Consider the following 21,547-nt stretch of genomic DNA (forward strand, 5'->3'; position numbering starts at 1 on the left):
CAGCATATCGGAGTCTCATAGCAGCCTGGCCGTACACCTGTTTTAAGGGCGCCTCCTGTGCAGGCCCTGTGAAACAGGTGCGATATGGCGTGGCCACTGCACACGCGCAGGAGTTGCCAGTGAAACCGGTGTACGTCCACGGTACTATGTCTTTCCTATGCTAAAAGTGTATACAGTCTAACGTTCTCTTTGCGTCCTAAAGTTTGCACCTGTAGTCTAAACACAAGCTGGTCCAGTCGCACTGTTTAGCACACCGATGCCGACTGCGGTAAGAGACGTCTCCTGATCGACTGGTGGCGGGTGTAGCTTCGACGACGTGTAGCACGCTTCTAGCGAGACGGGTCGCGACGAGGTGCGCGGGACGTTTGTCCCACATTTGACGTGCCGGCCACGTTGTAATAAACGTTTCTGTTTGAGGCGTGTCTCCGTTCGCGCGCGTGCGTCCTGACACTTTTGGTGCGATTGTTACAGCTGCCCGCTGGGTGTTTTGCTTTCGTCGCCTCCGCGGCCGTCCACACGTGTCGCGACAAATGGGCCGACAGTTACGTGCGCCGCAGTCGTTCGCCACTGACTGGTCAGCGTCGGTGGATGAGGTCAGATTTCTCTCTCTCTCTTCTTCCTTCGAACTTCTCAACGACGGCAGTTGTGCGGCCGCGGAATGCGCAGGTACCGCCTCTGCAAGCGTACCCGCGCTTCCGTTAAGAAAAATATAAGGTAATGCTACATATTTTGGTGTGCAGTCAGGATATCGGGAGCTCAACACACCTGGTGGAGTATTCAATCTGGAATTGCGTGCGTGACATGCAGATTAGTTACATTTTTTTTTTTTCTTCGTCCGAGCCACTTGCGACAAACTTTTCATGGTGGATGTACGCACGTCCGTGGTCGTGATTTGTGGGTTGGCCTCCAGAGTAGAGTTGGGTGCGCGCGTTCTTGGGCTGCTTTTTACGTTCAGAGAGGACGTACAGTCGAGCGCGATTTGAAGGTTATCGCGCGAGCGTCGACCGGGTACATGAACAGCGCCATGGCCCAGAATTCTCTGCCGAGACGAGGGAGGTATCAAGCTAGCTTCCCTCACTCTTTTTGCTGCTCCTTTAGCAGCCGTCACTCCCTGCTGGGATATCACTTTTCGTTTGGTTCTGCGAACAGGCAGTTATCGTTGTGCTCACGACGTATTCTTCGGTATTATCTGAAATTGGACACTTTATTGCAACAAATGGAAAGCTTAGAATAGAGAGAAAGGGCGGTGAGTATGTCACGGGGGTGATGGTTGTTGCATGGAACAGCGAACCAGGGAGAGAAGTGTTCGAAATCATGATTTTTCCTGTTCCAAACCCGGCCGCCAGGTGCCTGGAGTGCAAGGCTGGTCGACGCTCGCGCGATAACCTTCAAATCGCGCTCGACTGTACGCGCTTGTACTGGAATTTCTAGGTTCCTATACCTGTCGAAAGTACTTACGTGCGCCCGTCTTCCCGCGTGTATTGCACTCTCCCGTGCGCTGCATACTGGAGAAATGGCCGAGCAGTCATTATTAGCCTATAGGGTTTCTAATTTCAACCGTAAATCGCACAAGTTGCTTATTGTAGAAGTGTTCCATGATATCTGCATACTGGTGCACAATTGGTCACCGAGAAAAAGGAGATCGAAAAAACAAAAGCTGTTTTTGCTTAAAATGGATGTGAGTCAGCACAGGTTGACGAGGAAGTAGTAGTGCGCCATCGAATAGTAGCATTGCGGAGGGAACGTACACGTTGGAATATATTGGAAAATATGTCTTGGGCACCCTTATTTTGGTTTTCTGGGTTTGTTTCGCTCCGTTTACGCGGTTTGTTTCCTTTATGGGCTTCGTGCAGTATGTCGGTAATGAGGTAAATATGACCACTTTTGTATGGCCTAGTGAAATGTGCAAAGGGTACAGCACTAAAAGGTAAATAAAAATAAAGCCAACTGCTCCCTTATTCTCAAGGCCTGTGCAGTCTAGTCGCATGCAAGGCAGGTCAATAGCGAATTCGCTGTGTCGCTGTGATTGAGTTTTTATTCAGATCGTTGCTATTTATGGCCACGTTTTCTACCTTCGTGATGCTAATTTGACTCGTTCTTTCTTCTCTCTGACGTAGGATGCTGCTTCGTCACATTCTACACGCGCAAGTCTGCCCTGGACGCCCAGAACGACCTACACAACATGAAGACCCTCCCCGGGGTAAGCGAGTGCAATAGCCACCACTTCTTTCCGCAGGGACACGAGACACCGCTAACTCCAAGGAAAGTGAAGCGAGGGGATGGCGTCTTCCGGTTTTTCTCGCTCATAACTGTGTCTCGAAATAACTGTGTCTGCTTAGGCGAATATGTCTACTTAGGGCAGGTAGTAACCGCAGATCCGGACCATGAAAAGGAAATAACAAGAAGAATACGATTGGGATGGAGCGCATTTGGCAAGCACTGGCAGATTATGACTAGCAGCTTACCGGTATCGCTCAAGAGGAAAGTATACAACAGTTGCATCTTGCCTGTGCTCATCTATGGGGCTGAAACGTGGAGGCTAACCAAGAGAGTTCTACTTAAGTTGAGGACAACCCAGAGGGCTATGGAACGAAAAATGGTAGGGGTAACATTAAGAGATAGAAAGCGTGCAGAGTGGGTCAGAGAAATAACCCAAGTTACCGACATTCTAGTAGAAATTAAGAAGAAGAAATGGACATGGGCAGGACATGTATTGCGAAGAGAGGATAACCGATGGTCACTGAGAGTAACAAATTGGATTCCAAGGGAAGGAAAGCGTAGCAGGGGGCGGCAGAAAGTTAGGTGGGCGGATGAGATTAGGAAGTTCGCAGGGGTCAAGTGGATGCAGCTAGCACAGGACCGGGTTAAGTGGAGAAATATGGGAGATGCCTTCGCCCTGCAGTGGGTATAATCAGGCTGATGATGATGATGATGAACTGTGTCTGGGCTCATCTGTCGTGTGGCGTAGCTTTGCGTACTGCTCGTTCAAAAAAAAAAAAAAAAAAAACAACCCTTGTTGTTCCGAACCAACGAATAATGCGCGCTGTTTTTGTTCGTAGGTCTTGCTATGTGACATGCTTGATTCGATGTCGCAAGCGGAATCCGCAGTAGTACTTGCCTAGCCCTAGATTGGAATCTTTTCCCGTAATGATCCTGTTTTGGCTCACTTTATTATTATTAATAATTATTAATAATAATAATAATAATAATATTCTAGCAGTGGCCAACAATTTCCTCGGGCGCTTTCCTTGGACGCAGCGGTTGCTCTGCCCGCAGCGACGCGCGGCGATTTCAGGACTCGCGACAGGATCCGCAGGGTGGACCAAGCCGCCTCGATCGACAGTGACGTCATCCCCCCCCCCCCCCCCCCCATCCCTCCCAAGGGCCGCCAGCGCGCTATGACGCTATTCGCCTTCTTTCATTCAGTGAATCTCGCGCTGATGACGTCTTTCCGTTGACATACGCGTTGCTGTCACCTCGGTGGAGTCGGCGAGTCGCTGCCACGTTGCGACTGCGTTTTTGAAGGGTGCGAGGTGAAAAAAATCACGCGATCCTTACAACTGCGTTCTTTACTCACCGCAATCACTTAAGGCGACTTCATCATGTATGCGAACCCTACTGAAACATTGTATGAGGCAATAACCTCACATTTTCTCACACAGTCTCACTCATTTCGCATAAGAATCACATAAAAATCGTATATAATTGCACAAGATCTCTTAGTTTCTTGTACATTATCATAAATTGTGCGAAATATTTTATGATAATGGTGTCCACCGTATGAGAGTCTATGCGATTTGGTGAGATTTTGTGATTTTATTGCCCGGTAGAACTTTTGGTTTTTCAGCTGGGCCAATCATCTTTGCAATAGCGTCAGCAGACTAGTTCCTGTAAAATTTTTATTCTACTGTTGGGAGGAGTAATCTAAACTCGGATGGGACGGTATTAGCGGTCGGTGTTTCCTTTGCGAGGCGAGAAGCGTCATGGCATGAGTAAGAGAATAGATTTTGTCTCTGCCAGTTTTATGCTTAACAGCAGGAAAGAAAAGAAGAGCGATAGTGGATATGCTCATTGCTACAGTTCACAAAGCTTTCATGGCCCCGTTTTATCTTTCACCTCTGTTTTGCTTTCCTATGCCCGCCACATCTTCGAGTATTTTTTTTTCCGCTTTTCATTTGTTTGAAACCAACCAACGTTTGAAGTAACGATGACTTCATCGTCGAATAAAACTGCGCTGTCGTTCGGACTCCTTCGCAGCGTGCAGAAGGGTGTATAGGTTTGGTTTGGTTTGTAGGGTTTAACGTCCCAAAGCAACTAAGGATATGAGAGACGCCGTAGTGGAGGACTCCGGAAATTTCGACCACCTGGGATTCTTTAACGTGCACTGACATAGTTTGGGTTACAACTACTTCAGCACGCCTTGCGACTGGAAGAGAACTAAAATGTTTCAAAATCGATTACTCCTGCGCATGCACGCAGTGCAACAGACTAAGTGATCTGAGCCTCTGAGAAACAGTGCTATTTTTTTTTCACCGTTGATTGTTCGGATCCTATACGAGGGGACGAAGTTTTTGTTTGTTTTAATGAGTGGCGTTACCGCGATGACGTTAATTCTTACGCTTCAGCTGGCTTCGCTCGGCCGCTGTGAGAAGAATTGTCACTACGCCTGGGTTGCCTGGATAATGGTAGGCGTGGAAGCTTCCTACCCGTTTCGCGCAGTGTCGATGAAGTCGTATCGCTGCGGCGGCACATTTGCGACGCAGAAGCATTCACTGGGGTGAAGAAAACAAGCGCCACAAACGGTAAAGGCCGCGGAACGTTGCTTGGCTGCATATGCGAGAATCAATGGGGGAGTGAGCAAGGGCAGCGGGAATCTGGACCGTCGCAGTGACGTCACGGCATAGTTTCTCCGCACTCGTGCAAAGCTGCAAGGAGAGGCCTGGAGATATTCGCGGGTTTACTCTAGCAGGCGCTGTATCGTGGCTCTAAATCTTGCCGAAGATCAGAATCTTGTGTTTTGTCCTCACGACAATGAGTTTCCAATCATCGTCGTTAAAGCAACAAGCTCCCTACATTCGAATCAAATTACGTCGTATGTTAAAAAGTAAGCGATGTTTAATTATCGCTTCAATCCGGGAAGCAGCAGGCCCAAGCGAGCGGTGCAGAAATGTGTCTCTATATGAAACTATAACTATATATATAAGCCTATAACAGTTTCATCCTACCAGTACTTACATGGAGGCTAGCGGAAAAGTTTCCACTTATGTTGAGGACAACGCAAAGGACTATGGAACGGAAAATGTTAGGTGTAACGTTAAGAGAGAGAGAGAAAGTGGGAATCAAGAAGGGCATATGCAGTGCGAAGAGAGGATAACTGATGATCGCTTAGGGTAACAAATCGGATTCCTAGGTAAGGAAAGCATAGCAGGGGGCGGCAGAAAATAAGGTGGGCGGATGAGATTAAGACGTTGGCGGGGATCAAGTGAATGCAGCTAGAACAGGACCGGTTTGATTGGAGGAAAATGGAAGAGGCCTTCGCCCCGCAGTGGTTATAGTCGGGCTAATGATGATGTACGGCTAGTTTCGTCTCCTGGCGAACATGGTCGAGCACTATTAGCAGTACGCGTTCTCTAGGCGTTTTTCTCACAGCATTAGTGCTTCAGATCGCCCTGCCACAGTAGCTCGTTAAATAGGGCGCGCAGCTGTGGCGCCGGTTGACCCGGGTTCGATCCCGACTGAATTTCGATGAATGCGATATAAAAGTCGCCTATGTACTCTTCGATCTCGGCGCGCGTTAAGAAGCCCGGTAGTCCGTCGAAGTCATCTCTCAGCCGCTGCGTCTCTCATTGGGTCGCTTTGGGACGCATGAACCCCACAAACCAAACCGACCACTATATATATTCGGCGATCTTGAGTTGAAGCCCTAGTGTCTAACTGAACACGCGGCTCAACACACGATACTGAGAACGAAATCTTGCTCTTGTCGCTTCTGATGAGTGAAACAAAGCACGCAGTCGTCCGTTTGTCGCTTCCGATGCACGAAGAAGAGAAAGTAGTTCTCTTGTGACCTAATTGTGGAATACGAAGAGAAAGAAGTGACGAGTAGGAATGTCGCACAAGTCGAGGAACACCGCGCGTCGTTCCCGGCGCTCTCGTTGTCCTCGCAGTCCGTAGCCTCGGATGGCCGCCACTCGAAGCCTCGGCGAATACGCGTCCCGTGCCCGGCTGGAGGAGCAGCAGCAGCAGCAAGGCCCGCTCGTGAGCATCGACGACGAGGACTACTTGGGCGGCTCCACTGCAGAAATCCTCAGCGCGCAGCCGCCGCCCCCGTTCTACCGAGTCCAAGACCCGCCGAATATACGCTGCAAGCGCTGCCGCACCTTCCTCGGGGAAGGCAGTAACGCCGCCTATCCCACCTCCTTTAAGCTCATCGCCGCTGCCGCCATGACCGTGGGCGCCATCGCGTTCTGCTTCTTCTTCGTCACCTGGTACAGGGCTGGGGCGTCGGACTCCGCCGCGGGAACCGACCGGCGTGCCCTCGGACGTGCCGGGCGCGAGGGTCCCGGGTCTGGCTGGGGCCGCGAGCCCTACTATCACCGCGCTGCTTCAGCTCAGGGCGGTGGTTGCGTGGGATGCGTTGAAGGCAGCCACTGTCGGCGGCTCGAAGACGGTTCCTTGATCTGCACACAGAACTGCGTGGCCGACGAAGAGTGGCCGTGCCGCTCGGGGCTGTGCGTGTCCAAGTATTCCCGCTGCGACGGGCTGGCCGATTGCGACGACCTGAGCGACGAAGTGGGCTGCCCCTGCGACGAGGACATCAACTTCCGTTGCGGCCTGAACACGTCGTGTCTTCCGCTGGACCGGAGGTGCGACGGACGCGCCGACTGTTGGGACATCGCCGACGAGCTGCACTGTCCCGTAGAGGAGTGCCCGCCGGGCGATCCGAAGGCCTACCACTGCCATTCGTGGCACTGCATTTCGTCCGAACTGTTGTGCGATGGCGAGGACGACTGCGATGACGGCAGTGACGAAGGCGGCTGTCCTACCGACGTCGGCGTCCAGGAGTGACCTTGTCTCCCAGGCTCCGTAGCTTGCGAGTTGATGACGCACTGTCTTTGGGGGCTGATTTGAGCTGTGTGTCTATGCGTGTTTTTTTTTTTTTTTTTTCATTTTTCTGGTGGCCTCTTTGACCCAGCAAGACTTACTCTAGTGGAAAGCGGTTCGATTGCCGACAAAGAACAGTTCTATCTCTGATAACTTCGGTACCGATTGAAAGTGTCTGGTTCATGGCTACGGCCCTTCCCTGTACGAGTTAGGAAAAATCGCCTTCGGGGACGTATGGTGCTGGTGTTTGTGCTTGCGTGTTTTTTTAACTTGTTCTACGTGTTGTTACGCCTTCGGGAAGGGTGGCCGCGAGCCCATTCACGGTGACTCTTCTAGGTTTGCTGCCTGCCTGATGCGTAACATAAATCCCTTTTTTGTACATATTGTCAGTTTGTTTCGGTCATCAAAAGAAAGCTAGTGATTAAACTTGTTGCCGGAGATGGCACTAATGAACCCGCATGAGTCGTTCACGTTAACCGGTGCACTTTGCGCTGGTTGTTTTGTTTGTTTGTTTTTTGCCAATGTACGCAGTGCTTGTTCGTGAAGCCATATGGGCTCTTCCATTACGTCGGAACTAAGTCAGCCTACCGGAATTCTCATGACCAATAAGTTTGGCGCGAGCTCGTGTGTGTGGGTTAAACCGCCTCAGTCGGCGTTGTCTGTGCGAGCTCTTCACCACCGGCGCCACCTGCACGCGTTGTCGTAATTACGACGTCACTGTAATGGTGGATGGCAGCGTACTGTGCTCAACGATGCAAACCGGAGCCAGCCTGCTCCCGCGATCGCGCACTCCGGCGGCCGTGCGCGCTTCGATGCACAAGCGAGGCCTCTTTCGACGCGAAGGAGAAGGAAAGAATAAGCGACTAGGGGGTCGTCGCAGCGTGTGCACGTTCGCCGGCGATGCGGCGGCGAGTGCGGAAGCCATACATTTTGCAAGCGGAGTCCGCATATGCTCGTGTGGCGGCGGCGTTTGTAAGCTGCGGCTCGCAGAACGTTCTGTATACGTGCCCTCACCGCACTGGGTATGGATAGATAGATGGCGCTGAGGGAGGGCGGAGGAGCTTTTGCGGCACGCCGGGGAGGATGTTGGGGAACGACGGGTTAGTGAAGAGGGATGCGATACGGGAATGAAAGGAAGGGCATGTTTCGCAGCGGGGAATATGGAGGTTTGGGAGACTGCGATGGTGGGGCGGCCGGTTTTTATGCGAGTGTACCATTGGCGTCGACGACGTCGTAGTAGAGAGAGCAGATACTCCTCTGGTCTAGCTCCCTACATACTGCTCTTCGTTTCACTTTCCTCCATCCCATTTTTTTCCCCTGATTAGTTATTTACGCTTCGTCATATTCCCGGAGATTCTTGCGGCGGTGGTTTTCGCTAGACTAGAAGCTTGTCTGAACGCGAGAGACGGCGGTGTTTTCGCTAGTGCAAGATGCTGCTCGTGGCAGCGACGGCAGTTGGTCGTCGTTGTGGGTAGAGGAGGAGACTGAGCGTAGGAGAAATGGAAAAGGGGGGAAAGGGCAGCTTTATCGCAAAGGCTGTGCGCCGGCTCGTGGACGGGCACGCACTCCAAGAGTCTCGTAAATATTTCCCGCGGCCCTTCGCGAACGTGCGCGCATTAAAGATTCGCGCTCGGCTGAGGGCTGCTTGGCTGCCGGTCGAGGTTGCGTGTTTCGGCCTCCGCTCGGTCGCCGCTCTGCGCGGACGCCTTTCTCGCGTTCGGGAAAGCTGTCGGGATGAGGCTGCCCGGCTGTTGCTTCGACTATGTCATTTTACTGGCGCAAGCAGTGTCTTAAAGAGAATATTCAGGGCACATTGTTGGTTGCTGTCAATTCGTAACGCTACTCGGATATTGCAACTACATAAAAAAAAAAAATGCGAGAAAGTTAGTGTTCCTTCTGTTTTGACTGTAGTCCGAAATGGCTTGACTACATAGGCGCGAAATTTCTGCGCTATCCGTTTACTTATATTTTTTGCGAGATTGGGAGGTGACGTTGCCTGAACCTGGTAGGTTCATTTCAGGTTTGGCTGTGAAGCCGTTTTAAACCCCTCCTGTTTACGCTTACACGAGCCCAATCGCAGTGATATCGACATGGAAGTCCGGAAGCAAACAATATTTAGCAATATTTCTCGTGGCTCGTTATAGTTAATTTTTATAAGCAGGTTTGAAGGCTTTGAAATTGGCGTACCATGAGCGCGCTAAAAAACTAAGTGGCTGCGGATCGCGCAAGCAAAGGAAGGAAGCTCCGTACTAGTGGCCTTTAATTCCACTGCACACAACAGTGATCCAGTTTGATGTCTTCGCAAATCTATTCACCCTCTTATTCCCCCTGATCTACTGCTAGCCTCGAGTTCGCTTCTTGGATGAGCCCACAGACTAACCAAAACCAAAGGTGGAACCACATGGGGGTATATTTTCACGCAGATTCAAGAACGGGGGCGGACACCTACCATACATAAAAAATGTTTCCTACTTATATTCTCATAAGAAGAAATGGGAGAGCTGCCAGGAGATTATAAGGTCATCCAAGTGCTTCCTGGTGTCCCGATTGCGTTGCATGGATGGACGCGCTGTGACAGCTGACATATGTATCCAGCTCGTACATTGTGGAGATGGCCAGTTCCCTTAGCGTTCACGTTATGTAACTCGGTCACAGTGCTCTCCTTCGTATTTCATCGGTACCGCGGAGAAGTAATCCTAAAAGAAGAGACCATGAAAACTCGTTCAGTACGCGTTGTCTTTCCTGGCTGTCTTTTGCTGTGCCTCGCGAGCAGAATAGTTACGTAATCACCAGCGAATGCCGACTTGCTCTTCAGAACGTGCGCGCGGGGGCGAATACTTGACATTCCGCAACGGGAGCAGTCGGTCGAGAAGGGCTTCCCGTGCGCGCGAACATATTCAATCACTTCACTAGGAGCCTGCATACTGTCCTTCTCGAGTGGTCGCTATTTTCTCACACTGTCATTCTTTTTTTTTTTTCCGTCCGATTTGAAGACGAATACAGTCGACGTCACTTTCGCTCCACTGTGGAAATGAAGAGTAGCGCGTCCAGACCCTCGAGATCGGCGGCGTCTTTTCTTTTTTCCTTTTATCTTTTCTCTCTCCCTTGAACAATGGATGCGCTTCCTCTCGCTCGCCGCGCAGAGAACAATGTATGAAATAATGCGCCACTCTGTCGAAATTGCGCTCGAGCCATTTTTGTTAAGGGCAGATAAATCTTCGCTTCTGCCCCCCTCTCCCGAAGTGCTGCTCGCCGGGGCTCCTTTATCGGCGTCCAGCCAGAAAAAAAGGGTTGGGCGTCTCTCTTGTGTGCGCGCAGTGGATTGCTGCGCCGGGCCGTTGTGAAACCAAATAGCGGCGGTGCTTTCTTATTAGCGATTGCGCCACACCTGATGCATGGCTTCGAATTAGCATGCGCATATTTTCCCGCTGCCTTTCTTCCCGATTCCCCACTCTCGTACCCGACCCGAGGGGAGTTCGTTCCTCTTGCTGGACAGTGTGTGAAAAACGGTCTCCCCTCACCTCCCAGTTTGGTCCCCGTGCTTGATATTGAAAGGCTGGTGGTGGGCGCCTTTAGCTGTCATAATTAAATGGCCCGACTTTCTCTCGCGGCTCTGGGATGTATTGTACACATTCGCGGGCAGTTTTCTTGCGTCATGGGCCGCCGACCGTGCCGACTGACAGATTCTGGGTAATTTGGAGCGTTTGCCTCTGCGACTTTTGCGTTTCTTAGTGCGTGTTTTTTTTATTGTTATGCACTCCTTTTTGTTATTTGTCGCGGTAAAAGTTCTTTCGCTTCCATATTTTCGTAGCTGCATGGAAAAATACGTTGCTTTAAATCGGAGGAGTGCATTAACTTCCGAACATATGGCATGTCTTGGCGAGCCCACCAGCGAGGTAAAAGGCAATGACATGCAAAACCATGCTCCCACACTTATTTGATGCGCGTTAAAGGGCCACTGTCCAGGGAAGGCCCTTTTAAGCAAAGGAGCCCAGTGTTTCAATCAGGTACCGGAGATAGTCTGTGCAAAATGCTACAGTGACACGCGCGCCGCAAAGCATCCAAAATACAATTCAAAGCTCTCGCATGCTCTCCTGTGGGAAGCCAGCTTCCCCGTTTCCTGCGCTGGCCCGACGGGCCACAATAATGACGTACGTACCGCGAACGACGTCCATTGGTCCGTCTCGCTGACTGACGGGGGAAGGATGGGTGCCTACCGCTCGCTGCGCGCTTTTCCCTCGCCACGGCCAGACTGAATCCAGCGGCGCGCGCTCCTTCGGCCGGTTTTTTTTTTTCTTTTTTTTTTTTCGTGCTCGCGGAATGCCACGCCCCACCTCCCGCCCAAGACGGAGGAGGAAGGGGAATTTGTCTTGCGGAGGCTAGACGACCTCGGGCAGGAGAGTGAAAAACCTTTGCGAGGGAACGCAAGGAGAGAAGCATGACAGAATCGGGTGATTGCGGTGGCTGTAACTGCGTTATTAGTTACTCTTTTCAAAAACATTTTGCGGCCTTGCGTTCTAGGGGCGAAGTCTCACGGTCACCGGGGAAGAAAATATTTTCGACCGGAGGGTGGACAGTGGGCCTTTAAAGGGCTTCTGGGTTTACTGGATTCAATCAGCCTGGAGCCGTCCATTACGCGGCTTTTCGCAGCACTTTTGATGGACCTGGACATAAGGACGACTGAAAAATGGCATGGGAACGAGAACGTTCCTATGCCGTTAGTTTGTCACTTCTTAGTGATAAGTGTTTGTGCTATTGTTAAGGAGGAACTACTAGACAAGGTGAGATGACAAGTTCAATTAGCGCCCCAGGCCCGTGTCGTGTATGGTGGTTTGCTCAACAGTGGCGGATGCTAGCGACCGAGGGCGGACGTAGCGTTGGGCGGAGTCGAAGCTGGTGGAACTGAAGTTTCAGGTGTAACCAATGCTGAAAGTCTGGCTCCACCGTAGGGGGGTCTGTAGTGATTCGAGCACTGGTAGAAAGGGAAATGAATGGGAAAGAGATAAAGCGGCAGGTTGCCTGTTTTGCAAATCGTTTTATTCAAGGGGGAGATATAATTATTTTTCTCCATCTCTGGTTTTCAAAAACATGTTACTGGTCCTTAATAATACTTAGTGCGAAACTATCGAAACGATAGAAAAGAAATCTTCCGATTACACCACTGACAAGAACAAAAAATGGTTGCCTGCTTTGTATTCATACAGTTTTTATACTTTCAAGCTCGGGGGATCTCGTACCACTCTTATATATTACTGGGAGGAGAGTCTCAGACCCCCATGACTTCAAGCCCTGGGTGTAACGGCCCAGCTTATTCAGAAAGACGTTGGAAGGGCAAACCAATGGAGCAGTAAGGAGTGCGGCGACTGAATGGCAGATGGTGCGGGCCAGTGCACATAATCGGGGTACTTTCGTATCTGTGTTGCGTACAGACAGCTGGACTACATAGGCTTGTTACGATGTGCGTAGTTGTAACAGTCACGAGGTATAGAAGACGAATGGGCGCTGCTCTGGTGTAAGTAGATTTGCGGCTAGTGATCGTGGGGAAAGTCCCTGGAATGGGAGGGATGTTTTCCCTGCCTCTGCAATGCATGGTTTGCTCGTCTCTGGGGTTCCAGTATTCTTGCCAGGCAAACATATTTTTTGGGGTCTTCAGTACACGCATACTGCGAAATAAACCTCGCGAACTGTGCACTACTACGAAGTGTATAGAGAGCCACGCAGTCGAGTCAGGTTAGGCTTACACGAGTGGTTTGGGCCACGTCTGCTCTCTGTCTGCAGAGTCCCTCAACAGCTCGACGACGGACAAAAACTATATGAAGAAAACCAGTCCCGCGGGGAAAGTCCGCCTAAAGCCGTGTGGCTGGCTGGCCGGCCGCCCGACGTTGACCACTGTAATTGAAGCCGATGGGTCTGTGCATGCTGGACGAAGGCCTAGCGTCCTGGGAAGAGCTTGACTCGCCTGCCCGATATCGCTGTTACGTAACGCCTTTGTGTTTCATCACGCTGGTGACTGCGACGCTCCGCGCTATCTATGCTTTCACAGAAGGTGTCTTCTGCAAGAGGGCCGACCATCCAGCGGTGGTTAATCGCTTTGGAGGCGCCTTGTTTGTTTATTGTGGCCGTTATCTTCCCGGCTCCCCCCAGCCCCACCGCTTTCTGCTGTGATGCTCCGTCCCCTGAGCAGCGGCGCAGCGTGTCTCGTGTCTTGTGAATTTTTACTCGCCTCTAAGCGCTGACCCTGCGAGGCTCTAGTTTCTCGCAGCCTCGTCATGGTATATACAGTTAGCCCCTTTTTTTTTTTCGTCTGAATTGTGAAATGGCCCTTGCCGCGTTGTTTCGGAGCAGCCCGTCTGGGCAGCGCTTGGGAAATACAACTTAGCCTCGCTCTGTTCGTGTATGGCAAGAGATGCGTAATTCTTCGTCTGCACAAGCGACGTGACGCAACTGAATAATGAGTGGGCGCGTGAAAAGAAATTTGCGCCTTGTTCTTTTTCCTGGCGAGAGCGAAGGCGCGCAGAATCCGTTCTGTTCCCGGCCGCTGTACCGTTTGAGCGTCCTTCTTGCGCAGCCTAGCCCTAAGGATAAAGGTAATTGAAACGAAATGTACTGTCAGCCCGAGCGTTAAATTCGAAACCGTTGATCGCTATTGACGTCTAGTCACGTGAAACGCGCCTGGCGTCGAAAGTGCTCTTCGGTTGTACATTGACTACCGTTGTGGGTGAAACAAGGCTGCGGTCGTCGACCAAGTGTACGGTTTCTGAAAACTAAGGGCCGTTTAGGTTTCATTTGTTTCGTGGGACTCCTTCAACCGGGGGCGTTCATCCTGTCCGGTTCTCCGTGTTACGCAAGAGCCAAATGTCGTCAGTGTTGTATTTTTATGTTGTTTTCGCTTTTCACTTTTAAGCGTCGCACTCTGAAAAAGAGCAGTGCTCAGAATGTGTGAGGCGCCAGCAGATGGAGGCGAGCTGCCAGCTATCGGCACTGCCGCGTCTTTCGTGCCCCGGGGCTATCTCGGGTCGGGGTGAGGGAAGATAGCAGGAGAGGAAGAGCAGTCGGGAAAAAGGGAAGCAAACTTGGAAGAGAGGAGCATCATCGCTCCCAGCCATCGTTTTCGATCGCCGCGACGGCAGGGGCAGGCATCCGCGTAACCGCGACGCTGACGCTAGCGAGGAGCTACAAACGGTCTTTCTTCCACGGAGCCGACGTACGCGTCTCCCGGTTTGCTGGGGAAGAGCGCAGTGCGTTTGCAGACATGAGTGGGACTACTAGACCCGGACACGTCTCCCGAGGCACCCGCGTATGCATTGTTTTGCTTGGTATAACGCAAGCGAGGACACTTGGCGAAGTCTGCGTGAAGCGATCGACGCGTTGGCGACTCGGTGAGTCTTATCTGGTGACTGTCGCTCCGTGCGCTACGCGCTGAGCCACCTTGCTTGGCGGGACGCCCCCTGGCAGATGCCAATTGATGACGAGGACGACCCGAGTGCGTCGGCCCAGTGCATTTCGCGGTCGCCGGTCGCGGACAAAAGAGAGCGGTTATATAACGGCGAATTGCGGCTGGTGCGCTCTCTCTGCTGTTCCTCCTCTTCCTCTCTTTCTTACTTTCCACTGGGGCTGGGATGACGGAGAGAATAAAAAGAGAATAAAGGAAGCTGGCCAGGAAAACCGCGCGGGGAAGCCATCTCGGTGAAAGATCTGGAGAATCTGGGAACAGCACCGGTGCATATGTGGGAGGTGCACCGACCTGAAAGGCTCGGTCTTCGTGCTCTCTTTGCCTTGGTTTGCGAACGCCGGAGCGCATATTACACACGTGCTTGGATGGGTCTCTGGGCTAGCGCAGTGTCTGACGGTCTCTGATGTTTGCCGTCTGACAGCGTAGCAGTAGGGCCGAGAAAATAAATGATCGAGTGAATCAATGATGCGAACCTTAGTCACACGCTTGGTTTTTAGATACTGGTTTAATAGGTAATAGTCTAGAGGGGCATTTTCCCATTAAGCAGTTTCCTTACATGTATTGTGTTCATTTCGTACTTTGTCTTTCTCTCTCTATTTTTTTTTTTTTTTTTTTGTAGTCAACTCTCTGTTCTGGGTAAATTATCGCTGGATAGTTTGTTCGTACGTCGCTCGACATTCCCGCCGATTATCCACCGCTAGCACAATGAGATTTCTTTTGTCCTGTTGTGCCCGGCTCAACTTCGACGAAATGCTCGATGACATTCAACATCTTAATGAACCTTACACTTAAAGCGTTTCTTGTGTGATGCCGGATGATAACATTGCACAGCGAGAAGCCTGTGAACTGGTTTGCTGCTAGTATTTTTTTTTTTTTTTTTGTTCCGGTAGTTTTCGCGTTATCCGTTTTAGCAGTAATTGAAGAATTGCTCGTGTTTGCAATGATCTGGCTTGGTGTAGCATTTCTTAGCGGGCCTATATCGGTGAATGCTAGTCTCTAGGAGCAATTATTGCTGATGTAATAAAGCCCGCTATTGAATTTCGGGGGCTGCCAGAAAGCGAAATTATATAATGGTCTCAGCGTGAACTACCTGACAGCCTTGCTTATTCCTTGGCTCTTTCATCGATCTGTTTGTCCCTATTTTTGTTAGTTTCTGCCTGTGTTGCCTCTGCAAAGCTTAATGTGCATATTTCCGATAGGCCTAGGAGCTCAACGGCTCAACGTCAACGGCGCGAAGGTGTATCGAGTTGAGACGGGAAGGGGTAGTCACAATGTATTCTGTTCAACCTGCTTGTGTATCGATTTCCGTGGATTCGCCAGAATATTATTTCTACTTAGTCTGTTCAAGTCTGTTCATTGCCCATACCGATGTTATTTCCTGGCCTGCCACTGTAAGATCAGTCACTCTGTCTTGGCAGGGCGCATTTATGCAGTGTAGCGTTTAGCAGCTAAGTGAAGAGTCTTCGTCTATTTCTTCTGTTCTTATTTGTTTCTTTTTTCCGTATGACCCTGCGCTGGCAAATGCTTCGCCTCTGTCGTTTGAGCGACATTTGGAGCCTTTGCCCCCCTTCTATCCCCGCTTGTTTCTCTATCCTTGCCAGCTGGCCCCATCAGCTGGTGCGGCTATTTTGTTGGCCGCTCTGCAGCCGCGTGTGCTCGCTCGACGTTAGCCTCACTTGAGTGGCAAACTTTCCACCTTTCGATCGCCGCTCGCGTGCTCTCTCGGAGGCGTAATGACCGCGTCGCCGGGGCTCTCTCCCTCCTCCCTTTCCACTACTTAGTCCCCGTAAACGAGCGAATAATGACGCCTGCCTGTCCTTTCCTCTCTTTTTTTTTTTTTCTCAGCTAGTATCTTTCCCCCGTTGATTATGCGGCCGGAATTCTCGTCTCTAATCGAGTATGAAGTCGCGTTGTCTATAGACTCGTGCTCACTTGTTTCATCGAGTTTCGTTTTCTTCTGCTTTTTTTCTTTTTATTTCCTAGCATTTTAGTGCGGCTATTGTATATGCCTCCATTGTACTGCCACTGTCTCTATTTCGCACGCCGTTGATTTCGGTTAGATGCTTCGACGCAATTTTTTTTTTTTTTTTCCGGCCGAGATGACCCGTTATATTCCCCTATATATAGACTCCGGCGCTCTCTGTCGAGCCTCAGGGATTTTGTTGGCGTCATTCTTTGCCCTTCCCCTTGGCACGGCGTTATTCCGAGTGGCCATCTTTCGCTTTCTCTTCCTTTCGCGAATTACTTTCAGCTTAACGCGCAGCGTTTACACCCCTGGTTGCCGCCGCCGCTGCGTTAGCTTCGTTCGATTAACTCTCGGTCGCCATACCTCCGACGAGTCTTTTATGCGCCCCGGTGCCACTGAATGACAGCGAATGGGACGGCAAGATTAAAAAGAAGCAAGGGGAATTCGGTCTTCGCGCACTGCGAGCCATATTGCGGGCGGCCCTTTCGATAATAGGTGAATGGGGGCGAGGTCGTTCTGTGCTGACGACAGTCTTTTTGAGTGGCTTTTTTTTTTCCTTATCAGGACTGCTGCGGCTGAATAGTTCCACCTTCTTAAAACTGCTTGCCTCGGGAAAGAAAAAAGAGCGGCAATATGGTAGAAAGAGTCTGAATGAACTGTGGCCATTAAAAGGGGCGTTAAGGGGACCGACCTCTCGTGGCGTCGGGATTAAATGTGTCAAAAAGCAGATGAGTTCGCCCCTTCGGGAGAGGGTTTTTGCCAATCGGCTGACCCACGCTGCTTTCACTTCCGCCATTTTCCGTAGTCTTTTTCTTTTTTTTTTCCTACCTTTCTTTTAGCAGCGGAACATTGATCCCATGGCTAAAAATATCTTGCTTGTGGAGCCGTGCCCGTGCATAGCAGCGCTATAGCAATTAGCCAAGCATAGTCATGAGGAGCCGTGCCCCTGCATACTATAGCAATTAGCCATAGTCATGATCATGATCACTGGGCCTATACGTGATGGACATGACTGTTGACTTGCCCTTTTGAACTTTGCACTTGAACCGAAATCGCCTCCAATGCTTGCGTCGACGCCGAGAGAAATGAAAATGGCCGCAATATGGCGCTACATTCGTGTAACCGCTGAATAAAATCAGGTACTTAGTCGGTGACAAATCTGCGTCTCACTTCAGCTAACGGCGCAAAGTTATGCGACGAAAATTAAAAACTATGCAACGTCGATATCGCGTATTATTAAAGTTTCTGCCAGAAACAGTGGTTCTATTTTTTTATTTGCACCTCGTGTTCGCGACTTCCGTCGATATCAAAGTTGCTTTCCGGGTGTAAGATACACGTTTAATTATGCCGCGATGATGTAGCGCCTCCCTTAGACGTTTTTGAGTGCCCTCTCTCTGGTTCCTCATTACCCTGGAGGGGTGTGCGAAAATGCATTGTAAGCACTCCGCCTCACTACAAGACATTTAACGAAACTGCTGTATGATATTGATGGAGGTAAAGGACTGAAAATACCGTTGCGTAGTTCAATATTAGCGCTCACTAAAGCATTGCATGCGTTCTAACGGATTTGGAGTCTTCGGCAACGGCATCCCTCGGAGTTAATGTACAGCAGCTGTACGTACGAACATTACTCGGTAGCTACGGCATATAACTACTGCTCTTGTCTGTTTTCACCATTTAGCTCCACACAAATCCTCTTACAAGGATTCGTAAGCATTCAACATCTTTTCGTATAGGATACATCCCAGCACACGGTGAGTCTACTGATAAGAGAGGCACTCTTGCCCACTCTCCCCTTTAAAGCGATGAATGTTCACTCATTCTCTTCGCGAGTCTCCGTGTCCGCTTCTTCGTGCCTTCCCTGGAGCTCGTTTCAGTTCAGCAAGCATTCGCACTGAAGCGTTTTCGTACCCATTGAAAGTCCGCTTTTCTTTTTTCTCTCGCTCTTTTCCGTAGCACCTCACACGGTTCTTCTAGTTTAACTAACCAACTCTCCGTTTTACGCACGTTCATCCAACTTTTCCGGCCAAAGTTCTCTGCGGAAGTCTGCTTTCTTGGTGTGTGGGCCTGCGTGTTGGCAACTGTAACTCACTCACGCACGTACCGCGCACAGCAGCCAGATGGATCGTCGATAGAGCACGCTTTTCCACTCTTCCGCTAACGAAGACGGTCGGAATAAGAGTGCGGAAAAAGAGAGACTCTCGAGGCTTCAGCGCGAGGGCGAAGAAGGGGCCAAACGTGACTCTTCCCTGACATCTTAATTAAATACCAACCGTCGTCGCTGGTTCTTTCCTCCCCCTTTTTCTATTTCTTCCAGGCTGCCTCCTGGCGGAAACATGAATTCGGGTTCCTCGCCGAGACGAACGCTTTCATTTAGCGTACTCTGCCTCTCTCCCTGTCGACTCTCGGCCGCCGCGTTTTTTCGTCGCAGGGTCGAGCCTTTGAAGCCGCGTGCCGCTGTGGCCCGTCTGTGTCCCGCTGGCTGGGACTGCAACGGAGCTCGTCACATTTCTCGCCGTTTGCCGGAATTCCGCTTTGGCCTTCCCCTCTTCTCGTCCCACTCCCTACCCTTTCATCTCTGCGAAAAGAGATTGGAGCGTACCTATACCAGCAACGTGGTTCCCGAAGTCGGCGCCGCCATCGCGTTCTTTCACGTGTCTCCCACCTTTCCCTTAGCGGCCGTATCATTTTCCCTAACTGTCATCCCCTTTTTCCCCACTGTGTCCCTTCCTTATTTGAGGCAGCCTGACTGTATGTGGTAGCAGCGGTGTAAAGCTGCCTCCGCCACAATGCGGCGCGCCCGTTCTCCCCTGAGCTCCGTCGAGTGCGTGGAAGGCGTCGTCGCGATTTAGCGCTTTCATTAGGTGCCCGCTCGCTCTGTCCGCTCGTCGCGCCTTCTCTATTATGTCCCTGTTCGGAGTGTATTACGTGCGCCGAACTCTACCTCTGCTAGATTCCTCCGAGTGGCGTGCTTCGTGCAGTCGGTTGTCGCTTTTGTTGGCATTTTCTTTTTAACGTTCCCTTTGATCTACCTCAATATGTCTGCTTAACATTGTCTTATTACGCCCAGAGAAGATCGTGCCTTTTCTATTTTGCTCGGATTAACATCGCGAGAACTTGCTGGTGCAGTTTTTCATTTTGCCTCTGAGATGTGCCCTAATTGAGGCTCACTTGCTTTTTGGGTCCTTTAATTTCTGGTAATGCCATGAAACTTCAGACCATAAAGTAACTTCTCAGTATATGGTTCATCCATAGATCCTCTTTACCGTCAGTGTCCTTGGAGCTCCCTTTGTGCAGACATTTGGCCTCGTCTGATTGGATCGCAGTTTATCGTTTTCCTTCGCACCCATTATTTTGTTTTCGATGAAATTGCTCTTCTCGGTGTTCTTGGAAAGGTTGGTATGCTTGCTTTCGTCCGTGGTTCTTTTCTGTTGCGTGCGTAGCGCGCCCCTTTTCCTAGTGCAGTATTTATTTCCCTACTTTCTTGCTGCCTAAAGATCTTGAGCCAAAGACATGAAGCTCCTGAAGGTGACCCCCAAAGCAACTTCTTTAACAACTTGTCTGCAGTAACTGTCACACAGATCTCCATTGACGAACAAAAAGTTAACCTCTAATGAAAATTACAAACTAAGGATTTGGTTGCGTTTTCTTTTTGATGTAGTATTATAGTATTACTAAAGCTCGTCTTGAAGCTCCTTAAGTCCCCACTTGCCGGGTACTTGTAATCTTCCCGTGTTGCCTTTTTGCTGCGCCCATAAGCCATAAAGACCGAAGTTCTTTAAAAATGCATTCCGGTCGATGCGTCGAAAACGTCGTTGAGAGAATGGTTGCGGAACACACTGTGAATTGTTTTCCAGGGGCAAGAAGGTTCGAAGGGAGCGCACCTCTGATGAGGCGATGAAAATTTGCGACGGGCAGATAGTAAATGATCCATTCTCTGCTCCCGCTCGGCCCGAGGCGAGATATGCCGTTCATTTCCTGTTTTGTCTTTCGTAATGTCGAAACAGTCGATCCCCATGAGCACCACTGCATAAACGGTACTACTTTTAAACGAGCTCTTTTCGACTCAGAAGGTATACTTCTGAGCTGAACAAATCGTCCGGAAAGCGCACCTAGCGTGCTTGCTTAAATCGCTGATGTCACGTGCAGATGCTATAGTTGCATACCGAGAATCTCGGCGGTCCCCGGTTCTTGAGTCTCTCTCTCTCTCTCTCTCTGTGTGTGTGTGTGTGTGTGTGTGTGTGTGTGTGTGTGTGTGTGTGTGTGTGTGTGTGTGTGTGTGTGTGTGTGTGTGTGTGTGTGTGTGCGTGCGTGTGCGTGTGTGTGTGTGTGTGTGTGTGTGTGTGTGTGTGTGTGTGTGTGTGTGTGTGTGCGTGCGTGTGCGTGTGTGTGTGTGTGTGTGTGTGTGTGTGTGTGTGTGTGTGTGTGTGTTAAACAAACATTGGCTGTAGCTTTAAAGCTACAGCTTGTACAGCTCGTGCTGCCGAAAAGCCGTCGGCTTCGTAGTAACATTTGTCGGCATGGCGTGTCGGAAACAGTTGCGCGCTGCGTAAAAAAAAAAAAAAGGATTAAATTTGTATCATGATAATTGATTGCAATTCTTGGGCACTGATAAGCAATGACGAGAATGCAATAATTGTAATTTATGATGAAAAGAAATGAAAGGAAATGGGCGGGGGGAGGAGGGGCGGTGTTGTTTGAAGGTGTCGAAATAGGATCGCAAGCCAATGCTTGCTGACGCTAAGTATGGTTGTAATAAAAATAAAATAAGATGTAGTGAAATCATACCGTCCGTGCGTGTGTGAAACGATATCGCGTCATACGGTGTTGTGTAGTGCGGCACGATTTAAAACTTGTGCCGGCAAGGGGTCTCTTACTTTTGCTCGGGGCAGTAAAACCTTTGCTGGAAATTTGGAGCCCAGGAGGTTTGTATCTGAGTGTTACAGTGAGGCTTGCTAAGGATTTCTGACCGTTCTACGCGTTGGAGGGGGCGGGTTCTTTATACCTCCAGGTCATCCGGAACA

At 50.4% G+C, this 21,547-nt stretch overlaps 2 protein-coding genes across 10 annotated transcripts in view; both read left to right on the forward strand.

Annotated features, from left to right (window-relative positions):
• The window catches only part of LOC146175052 (CUGBP Elav-like family member 1-A), a 566,960-nt gene that overhangs the window by 231,559 nt on the left and 313,854 nt on the right, over positions 1 to 21,547 (forward strand). For all 9 annotated transcript variants that reach the window (XM_084584452.1, XM_084584454.1, XM_084584456.1 and 6 more), the window contains one exon: positions 2,118 to 2,200. In XM_084584452.1, the coding sequence (XP_084440578.1) occupies positions 2,118 to 2,200 (83 nt within the window). The remainder of the gene's footprint in view (positions 1 to 2,117; positions 2,201 to 21,547) is intronic.
• On the forward strand, positions 2,610 to 9,048 carry LOC146175053 (uncharacterized). Its single transcript, XM_084584426.1, has one exon. The coding sequence runs from the start codon at positions 6,181 to 6,183 to the stop codon at positions 7,066 to 7,068; it is 888 nt and encodes a 295-aa protein (XP_084440552.1). The 5' UTR covers positions 2,610 to 6,180; the 3' UTR covers positions 7,069 to 9,048.

This window comes from Amblyomma maculatum, chromosome 11 (genome assembly GCF_055883805.1).
Source record: "Amblyomma maculatum isolate TAMU_Amacu chromosome 11, ASM5588380v1, whole genome shotgun sequence".
In the NCBI taxonomy this organism is placed as follows: Eukaryota; Metazoa; Arthropoda; class Arachnida; order Ixodida; family Ixodidae; genus Amblyomma; species Amblyomma maculatum.

Excerpts from the sequence above, each read along its gene's own strand:
- LOC146175053 (XM_084584426.1), top strand. The coding sequence starts at position 6,181 with ATGGCCGCCACTCGAAGCCTCGGCGAATACGCGTCCCGTGCCCGGCTG.